Source organism: Solenopsis invicta, chromosome 1 (genome assembly GCF_016802725.1).
Source record: "Solenopsis invicta isolate M01_SB chromosome 1, UNIL_Sinv_3.0, whole genome shotgun sequence".
NCBI classification, from domain to species: Eukaryota; Metazoa; Arthropoda; class Insecta; order Hymenoptera; family Formicidae; genus Solenopsis; species Solenopsis invicta.
The window spans coordinates 8,681,825-8,699,805 of NC_052664.1; the positions used below are offsets into that span (position 1 = coordinate 8,681,825).

Sequence of the window (17,981 nt, forward strand, 5' to 3'; positions counted from 1 at the left end):
TAAAATTTTATATATTTTAAATATTTTATATATTTGAAAATACATGTGTAACTTATATTCTTTCTAATTTATTATTATAAATTTTTTCTATTTTTATGAACTACATTATGATACGTCATAGTAAAATAAAGTAAAAAGAATGTTTAAAAGATATTATTTTCTTACATTTCATATTTTAATTTGACTTTAAGGTTCAATTCTTGTGTTGTGCCAAATTTAAGATAAAAAGCACATTTTTTATTCTAAAAAAACAAGTGTTGAAAAACAAGTTAGTTTATCGTGTTTTGAACTGCTCTGTTGTTCTACCGTCGCAATTGACAATGAGAACTAATCATTAAGAAAAGAATGACTTTATTAATGTGCAAATTGAGCTGTGTCATGATTGAAGATAACTTTAATAATAAATGTACATATTTGTACATAGTTTTGACCAAGATTTCTATAAATTTTTAATTTTTCCTTTTAAATTAAATGGTTTAAAAGATTGAAACTCTTAGATTAATAAACGAAATTAAAGAGTAAATAAAAAAGCATCAAGTACGGTCGAGGTTGGAGTTTCTTGTTACCTAATATTATTTTATATGTATGTTATAAATTCATTTACAGTTTCTATAAAACTACGCGCCGAACATAGTCGGACTTAAAGCACATTCATGAACTGAAACTAGACATAATATTACAAATTAAATTGATTATCAACAATATTAAGATGCTGATAGCATTATTTAGAAATGATGCTGCTAACATCTTAAATAACTACAAATAATTTAAGATGCTTTGACTGCATTTGACGTTTTTTTAGTTATTTGTGTGATGACACAAATAGTTTAGTTCAAATTATTAGAATTTAAAAGTAATATTGAACAAGATTTCGACGATCAAGTAGTCTTTGAAAAAAATCAATTTGTATCTTTCTGTCATCAAAGTTTTTTAATCTTATACATGTAATTATAAATACAGAATTAAAGTTGTGAGCACTTAACTTATTTAATATTTCCGTGAAATTCAATTTTAATTTCAATTTGAAGGCATCCTGAAGTCAGTCGTATTTTATCGATTAAGTTGTACAATAATTTTATAACAACTTTTTGTATACAACATTACTTTTACAGATTTGAAAATCCTATCTATGCAGAATAGCCTTTATGCAGAGAGCGAAAAAAATGTTTTAACTCAAATCTTTTTTATCTTTTTTTAAACATGACATCCTGAACAGTTAAGTCGCGTGACAATATTTATTTGATATAAAAGCTCTGCAGTCTGTATTTACGAAATTGAAGTCTCCAGACATGTAGATTGTATGAAGAAACAACGTCGAACTTTTAAAATTAGACTTAATCCTTAAACACATAAGTGGGTCTGAGGGACCCCATATAAAGTTTCGAACGCTTGCCGTGTGAAGACGAAATGAGATAGGAGGTTCAGACCAGGATGTAAAAAAAGATTGAAATCTCCTCTTTTGATTGATATGGTTGATCAACATTTTTGGTCGACTAGAATTCGAACGGCACGGCAGCAAAGTTTTGTTAGGGTCAATATATATGCGACCCATATAGTGTGTGAATGAAACTTTTTTGTGAATAATCTTATGTTAAAAAACTGGACAAAATACGTTCAAACAGGTCCGTTCGTGTATATTACTCTGTCTAAAGTTAAAATATTATAGTGCCGTGGTACGATTTTTTTTTTTTATGGATTTTTAAACACCTAAAAATATCTCATATCCCCCTTGTTATATAATTCTACTTTTTCAAAAGAATGACAATAACATAATATTTTTTTTAAAGTATGACTCTTTAGCTTTAACATGCCGTATTTAAAAGTCCTTAAGTTTTTTTCTTGCGAAGATATGATTTTTTAAAGGAAAAGTGGATTTTTGAACAATTTCTTATTTTTGCTTAATGGTTTTTCTTTTATAACATAACAATAAGTGATTTTTCGGCAATATCGATTATGCAGTCATATTCCGAGATTCTGAACTTTTATATAAAAAAAGATTGTTGAAAAATGTTGATTAAAACCAAAGTCATAACTTCTCAAAGTTGAAAAAGTCTCCCAGACCCGAAAATGCGTTTACGTATTTTACGGGATCGGTGTGTTTAAGGGTTAAATACCTAATTCAATATGAAAAGTTTATACGAAAATTTATCTGTATGTATGCATGCAGTATTGTAGTAGTATACAATGCATATTGATTTTTCGTAAACATTACGTATGTATTGTAAATCGTATAAGTGTAAGTTATTGTTCAGTCGGTAAAACTCGCGACTTTAGCATCCCTGTAACGCTTTATGTAATGTCACTTGTATGCATACTGATGACATCCGTATTTTCTTGGAAATTATGGCATTTGAATGATAATTTTCTGCTTAATTCATTGTCCATTCTCTCTTCATATGTAAATTATACGGATTAAATAAAATTCTTTTACATCGCTTATTTGCTACAACAACGTAATTCAAAAATAATTTTTCAGTTTGAATGTTTTAAACTATTAAAACCTTGTAATATTTTTGATTGTAGAGATTATTGATTGTAGAGGAATACAAGTATCATTAGCTCTTTACTCAGCATATTGAATTCTCAAATAATTCTCTTTTTTTCAGACAACTAAAAAAATGATAATTTTTTAAGTGTGATGTTGTAGTAAATGAGTGACAAATAAACGCTGTGGCTTTCATGCACAAATGTGTACTATTATTATGACAAATAAAATATTAATTTTTTTTATCAAATTTATATACAAATTTATATACACTTATAGTACGTACAAAATTTGCATTTGACGAAGGAATGGCATGAATTTTATGCCACTTTTTGCGCACTCTCTTCAGACTGCTCTCCGAGTTTTTAACCGTGCAAATAGCTCGAGGAGCGTAAGAAAAAAAAGAGGAAAGCATCCGGAAGAGATGGAAAACAGAAAGAAAGAAAGGAAAAAGTATATGAAGAAAGATGAAAGAAGATGAAGGAAAAAGAGAGGTTGTGGTGTAAAACTGTTTTAAACTTATGTGGCAAGCATAAATGTTTCATGGTCTATTACCCGCGTTTCGCTGCTTTACCGTGGAAGATAAAAAAAGAAAATAAATCGGGAGAAAGAAAGAAAGAAATATACAGATAAATAAAAACAAAAAAAGAGAAAAAAAGAGTTTAAAGGGAAACGGTCGTGAACGCCAACCAACTTTTCTTGCACACGCATTCCTGCGCACTTTGAAGTAATGTGTCAAAGTTTTTTTCTCCGGTAGTTAACGGAAGCGATAGGAAAATATAATAACTATTATTTATATTATTAATATCAAATATTAACATTAATATTTCGAAAACGAACAAGGAATCTCTGATTACTGCCACTTTTACGTGATTTCTGTGAGTTCTCGTGATGTAACTATCTATTTAATAGTTACTAACAGCTTTCATTTTGATAGTCAGCATCTGATATGTATTCGAAAGAGTTCCTAAAAAAGTTATAAAAGTAATTGAAATAAATAATCATTTTATATTTCTGCTTGCTTTTTAATAAAATAACTTTTTATATTATCACGAAATTTTCCGATTTTGAGATAAAAGAATAGGGAAATTATTAAATCAATTTATAAATTAATTAAAACTAAGTATTTTCTTATTCTTTTACATATCTTGTAAAAATATTTTCATTGATTCTAAAATACACATATTAAATTTTGTTATAAATGTTTCTGTTGCGATTTATTATTTCAAACTGCTTAACTGCACTCATAAACTTTTTTGGTATTACAAATGAAAATATTGATATAATCTATTCAAATTTGTTAAAACAAGATCAATTTTAGAATCGAATCATTTATTATACGTGCAAAAAAATATAAATTTTTAAACATTCCCAACAAACAGTGGTAGTATTCGGAAATTTTGCAATTGTTCGTCTGAAAAGTCATCAATGAAGCGAATTCCTAATTGATCCTCTCTCGTGAGATTTTTCGTAGAAAGATATAAATGAGTCGAAAGGACAGACGACCTGAATCCACCTCGAAAACTGCACGACTCGTTAAATCTCTGAGAGCAGTGACAGAGTACACAAAGCGCTTTCTCGAGAAGAAAAACCCCAAACTTATTCGCCTCTATAAGAAGGAGAGACGAAAAGGACAGTGAGAAACGCGATATTTTAGTCTGCTCTAGAATGTGATATTTCATCTGAACAAATAATTGAAAGTACAAAAAATATATAAAGTCACACAAATAATACATATAAAGTCACACGCGCTCTCTCGTACACACTCGAATAAAAATTCAAAAATAGAGAACAAACGTTATTCGATTATAAAATTTAATGGTTCGGCCGATTACGCTTTGAACATACAAATAAAGAAAAATAGAGAGAAAGAGAGAGAGAGAGAGAGAGAGAGAGAGAGAGAGAGAGAAGCGTGAGAAATGATTGGAGTTTTACAAAAAAGTTGCTTAAAGTGTGCAGGAATACGTGCGCGAGGGAACCGGGAGGGACGTTGGTGATGACGGCTTCGTCGACCTAGCAGCGGAGCGCGACATGATTTTTGCTGGGAAATGGACAATTTAACGACTGGGGTACGTCCTAAGGTACGTTCACGATGTCGCGTTTAATTTTTCATAGGTCGTTAGAAAAATAGACAACTGTGTTGGAAGAGTTTATCTCATTTATCTTAAATTACTTTAATATTTGCAAAATGTGTTTCTCGCGTAATTTCACATCTACGGAAGATTATCTTGAAGAAAAGTCACCAGAAAAGTAATAAACTATCGTGTTATCTACAATTATCTTAATTTGTAAAGACTTAATTCTAATTCTAATCGCGACTTAGTTACGGAGAAAGCGGCATTTTGCTTGCTCGCAATTTCTACGACATTTCAATGTATCGTATTAATTCAGCGATTGATGCGAATCTTAGAACGTTGCTAGAAACAATTATTAGAAGCGATCTATGTCCACCGTGCACAATCGCTATCCAAAATGTAACAGTAAATCTCTGAGCGCTCGGCTCACGTACGACATGTATAAAAGAAGCCTCCTGCATACGAAGGCCGATCGATTGGAATGCTGCATTGTGATTATAGCGTCTCTATCGCACTTACCGGAATATTACAACGTGATATAAAACCGATATCACGCGCGAGCGCGTACATTCTGCCTATTCATTCTTTTCACTGTGATTGTTGCTGTTCGATTACAGGAAGCCGAGAGACTTGTGACATCGAGGGGGAAGACATCACCGTCGATAAGATCCTGAACACGAGTTGCTTCCGCTGCATTTGCAAGGTAAACTGCGTGCATCCGAACACGTTAATCGACATCTAATGGCGCAGGAAATTACAATTGAATAAATTATATCGTAGATTTGATAAGATAGATAAATTTAATCTTCTGAGAATTTAACAGAAAGTGATTTTTTATCTCACTTTAATTGTCACTCGAGATACGTAGTGTTGTAAATTGGAAAGCTGACAAAAGTATAATAATCCATAATAAATCACTCGTACAGCACAGAAAGATTGCAGAAACATTGCAGAATAATTTCAATATTGCAATATTGCATGTTGGTTGCGAAACATTGCTGCAACATTGCTTCAAAATTGCAGCAACATTACGATGTTTCTAAAATATTGCAATAAAACGTCCCAGCAAAAAAAAACGTTGCAATGTAATGTATTTAAAATAATGAAATCTTAATGATATATTACAACATTTTAGCAATTACATTTGCAGAAACGTTGCTGTACCATTGTTGGAATGTTCTATGTATTAATTCTAAGTTTCATTTCTATACAAAAAATCTTGGCAATTACGAACATATTTACTTGTTTATTTACTTGACTAGCAAAAATTAGGCTTTTGTGATGACATTTTTAAATATAAATTTATTTAGGTATTAATGTACAAATACTGTTTAAAATCACAAACTTTTATTTCAAAATTTTTCATCACTTTCAGATAACTTACATTAAATGAGAATGCGTTCCACTTACGCTTGCAACGCTCTTGGAATCATTTCATCTTTGTTATTCACTAAATATTAAGCAGAGATAAATAATGCTTGCGAACGTTACGGGTATTAAGTGTTTCCTTCAATATAAAAAGATACAGGTTATAACTAATAGGTGCATTCAACAAAAACAAACCACTTTGTAGCAATCGAATATGATTGGCACTTACTTTTAGAACAAATAAATTAACGTAGATATTCAGCGAAAATCTAGTAGGGTAAAGTTGGATGTTTTGTGCAGTGGATGTTTCGTGTAACTCTCTAATTTTTTTAGACGATGTAGTAAATAGAAAGCTACCGTTCTAGTATGTTATTTGTCGTTCGAATACGCATTAGACTACGAAGTCTCAGACTGGACGTTCCATGAGTATTTTATAGGCAAAAGTTTGTTTTATGGCACTGCAGATTTATTCTTTTGCAAAATATATCGCTATTTTCAGTAGGTGTCTCATCGTCATTCTCCATAATCTGTACATTGTGCGTAGCTATTGGCATATCTGAATCTGCTATCAAGAAACATCGTACATTGCAATAAAATATTTGGTTTTTTTTGCTACAGAGCGCGATTTATGGCAGAAATGCCTTGAGAATGTTTTGTGCAATATAGCGAAGCATTATGTGGTGGTAGGTTTTACACTTGTATGTCTATATTACAAATTTGAAAAAATGAACGAAAATAAGCCAATTTGAGAATAAAGATAAAAATTTATTTTGTACTAAAAAGTAAAACAATTTAATGCTTTCAATGGTTTTAAATGCTTTAATGGCTTTTCTAAGCCTATTTACGCGGAATTTTGTCTGAAAATGGAAAATGGGAATATAACCGTAATAACATGAAAATACAATCAAACACATAAAAAATGCATTGCGATGAAGAAACGCAGGATTTACTATGTTGTACAAAACACCCTGACCCCAGGGTGTTTCGTGCATATCGGACTTGTTCTACATTTTATCCTGTAGTTTGTTGGACGCAAGCTATCGAGGTTTAGCATAGCGCATTTTTAAGTTGAAACACACACCTTTCATGAACATCAATCGGTTTTGTATTATCTTTCTCCGTTTCTGAAATATTGGCAAGCAAAAAAAAAAGACTACACAAATAGGATAAAGTCGCCTATTATGGGATATGTTCCTAATATGAGGTTTCTGGTATATTAATAAACGCATATGGTTGGTACCATTATAAACTTATTACTCTTAGAGTGAAATCTATTTAGTAGAAAATTTGTTATTGGATCAAGCGTGCGGTCGTTGATATGAAATTGAGATGTTTTTTTACCCTTAGTTCGGGTGACTTTCATTTTTTTCAAATAACAAAAAGAGATTGAAGAAGACTTTTTTGTGAAAGCTGAAAATATTTTTCAATTTTTAAATTTTTGCGGTTTTAATATCAAATTGTCGAGGGCCTCGTTCAGTCGTGTAGATGTCACAACTCTATAAAACAATTAAACGTGCGAAAATCGCAGTTTATTTGTTTGATTGCGATGTCATTTGTTGAAGACGTCTTGTACTGCAAGAAAGGTTAACACTGTTTTGCTAGATTTAAAATAATGACTGGTCGTAAAAAAGATAAAATATGGGATCAGTTTATTGAAAAGAAAGGAGAGAAATGCCTTAGAGCTTCTTGTAAAAAATGTGGCAAAGATATTCGCGGTTTGGTGGCACGTATGAAATCTCATTTTGAGCAGTGGAAATCAGAAGATTACCAGAATGATGATGCTAATTTAGAAGGTATATTAATCAATAATCTGATATTTTTTTACTGTCATTGTTGAACATTTCCATATTCTTCTGGGAAATTTTGAAAGACAGACTTTATATGAAGACTTGGAAAGGTTATATATATATAATATGCTAAATGCCAAAAACAACATTCCGAGATAATTGATATTTTATGTATAAAAACTTTATTTTTTTGATAAAATCAATAATGCTGAAGTTTACTTTAAAAAATGCACATCAGAAGAGATACATTAGCAAGGATATAGAATATATATTGTTGCTAATGTGTTCTTTCTGACAAGTAATCCTAAGTAATTTTTAATTCAAAAAATTAATTTGGCATTTAGCGCATTATTTATTTCAATTTTTTATATTTTTTTATTAAATTTAATAAAAAAATTAAAATAATAGCTGTCATTATTTTAAATGAATTTATTTTAATTGAAACAATCAGAATTGGACACATTGATCGATATTTCATTATTTATTCTCTATGGATAAAACAATATCGTCATCTCCAGTTTGTGACATCAACATCGTCTCTTCCAATTAAACGGGCTACTTCACCATCGCATATTATAACAAAAAAATCTAAAACTGACTTTCTAAAATTTTTCTAAAAAACAACAACATATGAAAAACAAAAACTAGATATTCAGGTAGCTCGATACATATTTGCGACAAATAGTGCATTTAGATACGTAGAACACAAAGAATTTAAGGCATTATGTGAATCCTTACGCCCAGGATATAAACCTCCAGATAGGAAATTAATAGCTAACGATTTGCTCGAAACAGTTTATAAAAATGAATCACAGAAAGTAATTGAATTATTAGCAGGAACAGTAGTATGTTTAGCGATCGATGATTGGTCTAACGTCCACAACGAACCAATTATATGTGCATCCGTTACAACTTTTGAAGGAGAAGTATATTTAGTTGATACTATAAATACATCCGGTCATCAACATGATGGTGAATATTTAACGTCGCTACTGATGGATACAGTAAATAAAGTTGAAGACACTTTTAAATGCTTAATTGGCAGTGTAGTAACGGAGCGTTAGCCGCCAATATGAGCGTTATGCGTAGAAACATTGAGCGATTGATCATGGAAAATGCATCTAATGACAAATGTATTATTACTTATGAACGCTCAGCCCATATGTTAAATTTGCTAGCTCATGATCTAGAAATATTATCAGTGACAGGTCATATTGTAAAAGAAACGAAATATTTTTGAAATAATCATTTTGCTAGAGCCAAATTTAACGGAGCTAAAACCAGTAATCTTGTGATGTCACAAGAAGTTAGATGGAATACAATGTGTGAATGTTTAGAACGCTATGTACAAAACTGGATTACACTCTTAGATATATGTAAAAATTTCAAAGAAAATATTAATCATGAAATACGTGTAATTATTTCTAACATTGCGATTAAACGAAATGCTGAAGATTTACTAACGATATTAAAGCCTATTTCAATTGCATTAGATGAGATACAATCCAATACTCGTCATCTTGCTGATGCAGTTATAATATGGAAACAATTAGAAGAAAAATTAAATGTTCTCTGTTCCGAAAAACGAAAGCTTTTTCGTAAACGTTATAAAAAAGCCTTAACACCAGCCCACTTTGCAGGTTACATAATAACACCCAAGTATGCACTAAATAAATCTCCGCCGATCGTTTTTTCTATCGAAGAAAAAGAAGTAGCACTGAACTTTCTAGCAAAGAATTTTGGAACAGAGGGACAACTACTTTTGCCAAAACTTGTAAAATTTCAATTGCAATCAGATCCGTTCTGCGGATCTCTAATATTAGACAGCATGGTTGACCAGCTAAATGCTGTTGAATGGTGGTCCGCTGTACAAAAAATGAAAAAATACTTATTTAATAATCAAATGCAAATTATTTTACAACTTCTTTGCACTACTGCGTCCTCAGCTGGCATAGAAAAAGTTTTCTCGATGGTTTTGTGCGGTCAAAACTTCAAAACCAGCTAAAAACCGAAAAAACTAATAAGCTCGTTTTTCTATATAAATAGCTACATATTCATTAATTACAAAAATTATATAATTTTTATATAATTAATATAATATTTACATATTAATATAATATTACGTAATACATGAATAATATAAACTTTTTTGTAATTGTATTTTTATAAATATTGTTCATGTAATAAAAAAGTTTCTTCATTAAATTTAAAATTATTATTATTATAAAAATGAGGACTTCACACATTTTACTCATTTTGGGCGCAGAACTTCTCTAGAAAGTTTTATATATTTAAAAATGCAATTTAAAAAAAAACAAAAATAATGGGAAACCATGATTTTAATTTAAAAAAAAACCACGTGATTTAAACCGTGGTTTAAAACGTGGTTTAAACCATTTGGTTTAAACCATGCCAACCCTGCCGCAAAGCGTGGAATTCATTATAATAAAACACTCAAAAATTCCTATTTATTATTTTGACTTCGAGAGCTTTCCAAAATGCTATAATAATGCTATAAAGTTTTTCATTGAGGACTTTTTAATTATGAAGCTTGAAAGTCATGGCTTTCAGCATTAGCATTGAGACTTTAAAATATTTCGAAGAAAATAGATTTTGGAGAAAAATGTTACGTACAAAAGTTTTTGAGTATCGAAAGAGCTATTTGATTAGTCAACTAGATTTTGAGTCTGGAGCCTAATTTGAACCTAGTAAGATTCAAGTCGATAAGACCCATCTCATATAAAAGAAATCTTTGTGTCTCATCGTATTAGAAACCCTTTTTCTTGAATTAGCAAAATCAGCAAATTTGATGAAATATTTCATATACAACAAAGTATAACTATTATCGATTGCTAACTTTTGACGATGAAACTTAAATATATATATTACAATTTGGATATGAAAATACGAGTTTATGGTACAAATTAAATAAATTATAAACCTTTAAAAACAGATATCTCATAATAGAGATTACTTTATCCTTCCCAATCCTAACCCAATGTTCCCCAACTGTTGAGTTTGCTGAATGCGGCCAATAATTATGAATGAATTTATGTGAAACAGGATCAGAAAGTTTATATGTAGTTCTCTTATAGATAATATTATATTATACACGCAAATATTCTGTGTTGGCTCTTTATTGCTATTACATCATACTTAAAATACTATAATATTGCAATGTTTTCGAAACATTCATGTCATATTGCTGAGATCTTGCAGGGATATTGTTAATTTATGTTTCTACAATGTCTTCTTGATATTACATTGCCATTTGAAACATTGCAACAATTCTCCAATGCTGCAATGTTCTGTGCTATATGGGCAAATTCTACGCGATTAAGAAAAAGAATCAGAATATAATTTGTAAAACTTTTATAAAGGAAAACAAGGAAGAAACTTCAATAAAGTTGATTTCAAATCCGACAAAGAATACTGATAAGACTTCTCATATGTATAGTAACATCGTAACACGACAAAGTGTTTCAATGCGAAAGAGGAATGTGAACAGGGGAATAGTAAACGAGAAACACGTATGTATCGAGTGACGCGCCGACAAGACTAGCAGGAATCGCGAAAAAATCTGCCTGGTCGTATTCGATACGGCAATTCTCTTAAGAGAAAGAAGGGGGGAGGGAATAAAGAAACCACGAGAGAGATCGAGGGAGATGGAGAGCTGCGTGACCGTTTTCATAGTCCAGTTCGTAGATTGTGTCGTTATCAAACACGACGAAGCAACACCATGTGGCGACGGAACGGTTAAAGGGGTTAAAGTAGCTTGGCCTGGTTCGGGAGGTCAAAGAGAGGAATTTCCACATCAATCCGTTCGACGCGCGATCGATTCGCGGTTGCATAGCGAGTGCAAGCGCGCACACATGTACCTACGGTCGTCAGTCGTTCGCGCGTGTATCTTATGACGCGCCGTCGTAGCCTCGATGCATCTCCCGACTCCCGACGCACCGACTGCATCGCGAATGATCTTAGCGCGACCGCGGCGATTTATCTGCGCGTTTGGTTCATTGACTCGTCGACTTGTGGCCGACGGCGAGATGAGGCTTCTTGTTTTCGCCCCGCTGCTGCCGCTATTGCTATACTCTAACGAGCGGCATGCTAGTGGCGGCGTGTGACATAATTATTTGTTTGTTGCGCCGAAGCGGTCGGCCGCGATCAATCATTCGCGATTTATGAGACACAATCATAAATGTGTGCGTGTCCAAGTGAACGAACGTTTAACTCTAGCTAGACGAGTGCTGGCGCGTGGTTTTATTTCTCTGTATTTCTTATTTATTAATTTCTCTAGTTACGTGTTATAATTATACTTGTTTATTAATTATTTAAGTTTTTATTGCAGTAATTACTTAGGGTAAGGTTGCCGATATTGCACCGGCTCTGAAATCGTACCATCGCGCGTATAATTCAACCTTAATACTTATACAATCTTTACGAGATCATTTGAGAACTATAAATATTATTCTTTATTAAACTTAACATGTTAAAAACAATAGAAATTTTGTTATTTATATTTATTGAAAAATAGTAACTTTGCTGCTATTTTTCGACACATTTCATAGCCTGATTACAAAAAAGTAAAATAAATAATCTAAATTTTGATAATTTCTAATGATAACAATATTATTAAAATTACATTAACAATTAAAGTTCAAATAACTTTGTGTTCTTAAAAATTGTGTAAATTAAATAAATTGAGTTTTACAAAATGCTCTAGTTTCTTAAATTGCACCATGTCTTAGTTTCCTAAATCGCACTATTGCTCATGGTTACATATATAAAATTAAATATTAATCCTACAGAACGTACATTGTAACAATATTGACGTAATGTAGTAATATTATTGCAATATTATTGAAAAATTATCGAAATGATAACATGGACGGAAATTATATTTAGTTTACGGTATTTATTTTCAATATTAATAAAGTTATGCTTATCTAACGCATTTTTGCCCGAGAGGAAAGAATCCACCAGAAAAAGTGTCGGTTTTGCGCCAGGAAGAGTAATATTTACCTATGATGCGATTTAGGAGACCGCACTATTTAGAGGCTTCTTAAAAATCGCCATTTAAAAATGTATGACAATATATACATAAAATTATGAAAAAAAAATATGAAAGGAGAAATATTGTACTTTATTATGACGTGAAAAAATTAAAAAATATTCTTTATAATTTCTTAGTTATAAGTCTTTATGTCAAAAATGGTGCGATTTTGACAACCTTACCCTATTTATTCCTACATCAAAAATGTTCCTATTAGTGTATATTGTGATAAAACTAAAACAATTAATATTTAATTAATATATACAAAGAGGTACTCAAATACGATCGCAGTATTGTGCAATTATATAAAGAAATATGGTTAAAAGGGTTAATGATGAAGTAAAAATTGGGTTTATACATGGATTCTTAATTATTAATATCAATAATTGGGAGATAATTTTTTACTTTATTTATTAACCTTCTTTTTCTAAGTCTTTATTTATGATCATTTTGATATATTGCTTCTTTTTACTTACCCGCGTGTTTATTATGGAAATAATTAGTTTTCAAGCACGTTACGTAAAAATGTCGGTTTTAATCGAGGAAGCTTAAAAAGCAAAGCTTCTTTTTTCGCGGCCTACCTAATTAGGTCCGTCTCACGCGTCTGGTATGTATGTGATCGTCCGACCCACGTTAAATTAGTTTACGTAATTCTGACAGAAGATAAATCTGCGCGTGCGCGCGTAAAGACTCAATTATAGAACTCGATAACGGAACCGGAGAAATAATTACTGGAATGCGATAACGTAGACGTGGACGAGAAATCGGAACAAGACGGACGATAAAAGAATCAAGCCGGAATTTCACTGTCGCTGCTGTGTTGCGGCGCGTGACTCAATCGTCCCGACCAAATTTTCAATTAATAAACATTATATTTATAGTTGTCTACAGTTTTTTTCTTGCAGCTCGCGCACCGCGATTTTTCTCGTGTCAAAACGTGACGAATTTATCTCTTCGATGAACCTCGCAAGTAATTGGTAATTTTAGCAAGTCATCATCTTTGGATCTATTATCCCGCGAATAGTGCAACGGATTATATTCTAAGAGCGTATAATAAATCATTCAAAGAGATATTCATTCCTCTCTTTCCTTTATATAGGATAATAAATACGTCAACGTTTTTTTTTTCTCTCGTATAGAAATTTACAGTCTAATAGAATATCTTGGAAGTTGGAATTTTTCCTGAGGCATATAAAAAGCCGGTAGAAAGTGTGCGACTTTTGAATCATCCCGTATACTGTCCCTAGGCAAGAGAATTAAATTTTCGCTCCCTTTTCTTTCCAGAACGGATTCGTGGAGTGTTTGAAGCAACAGTGTCCGAACATCGAAGGTTGCTATGCGTTGCTGGACCCGCGCGACGACGAGTGCTGCCACAAATGCACAGGTAGAATGCTTGTCCACTTGCTAATTTATCTAATTATTCTAATCATTCTAATTGGCTCGAGCTTGCTCGCGTCAGGACTGAGATAGAAAAGAGAGAGAAAGAGAGTGAGAGAATGGAAGAGCGTGTCGGCAGGGGTAAGAAGGAAAGGCGAAAACTCGCGGAATGCTCGGCCGACGGAGCATTGTTCCCGAGGCACAAAGGCACTTCTGTTTGCAGACATGATGATAAACCCGAGGAACTTTAGCGTCACAGCCTCTTGTGCCTGTCTCTGTTTACAAAACGTAGCTAACAGATGCGCGGTGTTCGTTATCATCCACTATTAATTATGCTAATGGTGACGTAAGTTCGCTTACCGCATAGCGCCTGCCGAAGACGAAATCCGCCCCGAAAGTGTTTGAATGAAGTACGCTTAGAAAAGATAAAGATAAATCACAAAACAAGGAGTAAAATGTATTATCACCAACAGTATTTTTCTAAATAGCAAATGAGATAAATCCACGCTTCCATATTGACCAAAAAGTTAAGCATATTAATAACAATTTGCTGTATATAATTAAATATTTATTTGTACATTATTTTCGAATTACATACAAATGACAGTCCAACAAAATTGCATAATTTTCGATTAATAAAACTAGTCATTCTCTATCATTTTTTCATTGCTGAATTGCTTTCCGAATTTTTTCATTACATCACAGTTTTGAGAAATTTGCAATAAATTAAAAAAAAACCTATTTTCATATATAATATTTTCACGTATATTATGATTATATGTGACACGCTGGAGAAGTTTTATTGCAATTGAAATTAATCCTCCGCCTGAACACACGTAGATCCGTCACGTCCGACGCTATTTGTTTTACTTTACACTATTTACTCAAAAAGTTTTTAAAAACAAAAATTCATGAAACATCTGTCAATATTATATTTGACAATTTTGTAATTATTTTGATAAGCATTGTATATTAATTTTTTTTTTAATGAATTTTAAATATGAATGAAGGAGAAAGCTAGAGTTCTTTAAATATTTGTAATTTTTTCCACATGAATTTAAATATGATTTAATTTTCACCTCTACTAATTCCACCATTTTGAATTTGTCAATTTTAACATTGGATTCGTATTCACTATTATAAAACACTTCTTATACATAAATTTTTACAACTTAAACATTTTTTTAAGTTTCACCATGTTTTAATCCACCATTTTGAATTTATTAATTTTCAAATCGGATTCATATTTAGTTATAAAAGAACTTTTAAATTGAAATAAACAGTTTAAAGCTATTTGATGAATCATCTAATTCACAGATTTTTCGCAATAAACTATATTTAATCATAAATATCTTATTCATTATAAGCAACACAAAAGTTTCTTTTAGGAAATGAAAATCTCAACAATGTATTATATTTAATTTTATATAGACCGCGTGATTGTATGTAACAAATTTTAATATAAGAAGAGCCAGATCGGTCATAGCAAAATCTTTGCGCTGAAATAATATGTTATATGTTTATATTCATTTTAAATTGCGCCCCGTTTTAATTATATTCAATTTTGATTGCAACAAAAAATTTCTTCTACACTTTACATATCGTAGTTACAATATGACAAAATATGGTTTTTTTGCAACTTTAATTACAAATTTTTCAAAAATTATAATGTGATAGAGCAATTTGAAAACCGACTTTGTATATAGCATTCTAATATAAAAAAAATGATTAATTTCGTTCAGATATATTTTTTTATTGAACTGTGTAATAGTTTTTATTAACTTTTAATTTGATAGCTCATTTAAATAGAGATACGCACGAGACGAGATTCGAGATAGAGATAACTTGTGACATTCGAGATCGATATCAAAATTTAATATATGGAGATCTCGATAAAATCAAGACTGTTTAAAATTCTCGTCGAGATCTCGACGAAATCTCGACAAAATATTTTATTATTTCACCGATCTGACGACACAATAGTCATATAGCTGCTAGTCACCGTGGCTGCTGTGCTCACAAATGACGCAACGCATAATCACAGACATGAACCACGATTATCAGTAGAGGCATTATAAATGTTTCTCATTTTTCTCTTGCGTAGTTCCATGGTGGAAATACACACGGTGTACATACATACAACACAATGTGACGGTAATAATGCCATAAATAATATCGTTCACATTCGTTTAACGCCGATACAATACTCGTAAACCAAAACTCTTTGAACAATGATATCATTGCCGATATTAATTTCTTTTCGCAATTGAATTTAAGTAATAAAGTTAATCAAAAACACAAATTCTTTTTAACAGATATAACAGCAAAGTTTACACTGTATAAAATATCAATTAGCGCGAGACACTGTCTTGATAAAATTGAATTATAAAATAAAATATAAAATTCAAAATAAAATCCAAAATGTAAATATGCAAACATCTATTCACAAACAAAACTATTTTTGAAATATTTTTTGCATTTACCAATCTCTCGTCAAGATCTCGTCGAGATTCGAGATCGAGATCGATATCGTATATTTGGAGACTGTTTTTTAAGATCGAGATCGCGAGATCGCAGAAATCTCGTCTCGTCTCGTTTCGTACGTTTCTCTATATGTAAATTATTTTATGTGTGACTTCGAGGGTAAATAATTGTTTACTTAGAGGACTGCGGTCGCTTTTACATATCGTAGGGTGCATACAGAATGGCGTTTATCATGCATCGGACACGGAATGGACAGAGGAAAACGATCCCTGCCAAATATTTACCTGTAAAGCGGGCGTCATCACCGAGTCAAGACTGCGGTGTTACACGCCCTGTTCTCATCCTAAAGCGGCCCCACCTGGCAAATGTTGTCCTATATGCGAAGGTGCGTAACTTTTTTCTTCTTCCTTTGCACGCCTTGAGGTTGCTGCTGCTGCTAATTACCCACAGCAATCTTACAAATATTTCTCACGGTCCCCTGAATGCATCCCGCCGCGCAATTAAGACTGGAATGTTCCGCCAATATAACGAGGGGAGAACGATAATGATTGAAAATTACAGCGCCGCTTCTACCTGATGAAAAACAAATGGACGATAACGCGTATGTTGTAATGTTCTCTTTCTCCTTTTCTTCAGAATAACGTAATTCCGTAAATTTAACGCGGTGTCCCCATAAGATCCCATATCGCAGACAGCACAACCGCGACTTTTTTCTACGTCGCGCCTTTTTCCGCGTTGAAACTTACATGTGCTTTGCATGAATTCATATTTTGACGCAGCCAAAACCAGCTTCGCATCCAAAGACGGAGAAAAGAAGCCCAAGTTCACTGAACGTTCGATTTTGACGCGTTTTACAGGATGCTTGGTAAATGGACAGAAAGTAACGGAAGATAGGTCGGTGACAACGACGGAAGATCCTTGTGTAACCTGCAAGTGCAACAAGGGACATCTCACCTGCGCGAAGCAAGCCTGTCCGACTCTCAATTGTCCTCCCTCGAGGATTGTCGACGAATCTGGAGAATGCTGCCCACACTGTCGAGGTGAAAGGAGATATATTATATAACTTTCATTATTCCAGATAAATGTCGCGTCTTTGCTCCGAAAAGAAATTATCTTTCTCTAAAATAACGATCTTTAAATTGTGTTTTTAAGAGGAAGGAAATTTATTACTTACGATATTTTTTGCAATAAATTTTTGACAGTGTTTAAAAATGCCTGCAACATTATTATTAAGACTGATGATCAATTTAAATCAAGATATTAATTCTTTCAATTTATGATTGCGTTTCGAGTCCGATAACTCATATCGACACGCAGTTTATGAAAGTAAAGAGAGTATTTAAAAAATTGAT

The 17,981-nt window shown here is 32.1% G+C and overlaps 1 protein-coding gene across 3 annotated transcripts in view; it reads left to right on the forward strand.

Annotated features, from left to right (window-relative positions):
• LOC105195900 (BMP-binding endothelial regulator protein) overlaps positions 1-17,981 on the forward strand; it is a 75,573-nt gene that overhangs the window by 48,676 nt on the left and 8,916 nt on the right. For all 3 annotated transcript variants that reach the window (XR_005574171.1, XR_005574174.1, XM_039446057.1), the window contains exons 3-6: positions 5,178-5,263; positions 14,053-14,152; positions 16,838-17,014; positions 17,487-17,669. Coding sequence is in view for 1 of the 3 variants with exons in the window: in XM_039446057.1 (XP_039301991.1) it covers positions 5,178-5,263; positions 14,053-14,152; positions 16,838-17,014; positions 17,487-17,669 (546 nt within the window). In the remaining 2 variants the exon portion in view is untranslated. The remainder of the gene's footprint in view (positions 1-5,177; positions 5,264-14,052; positions 14,153-16,837; positions 17,015-17,486; positions 17,670-17,981) is intronic.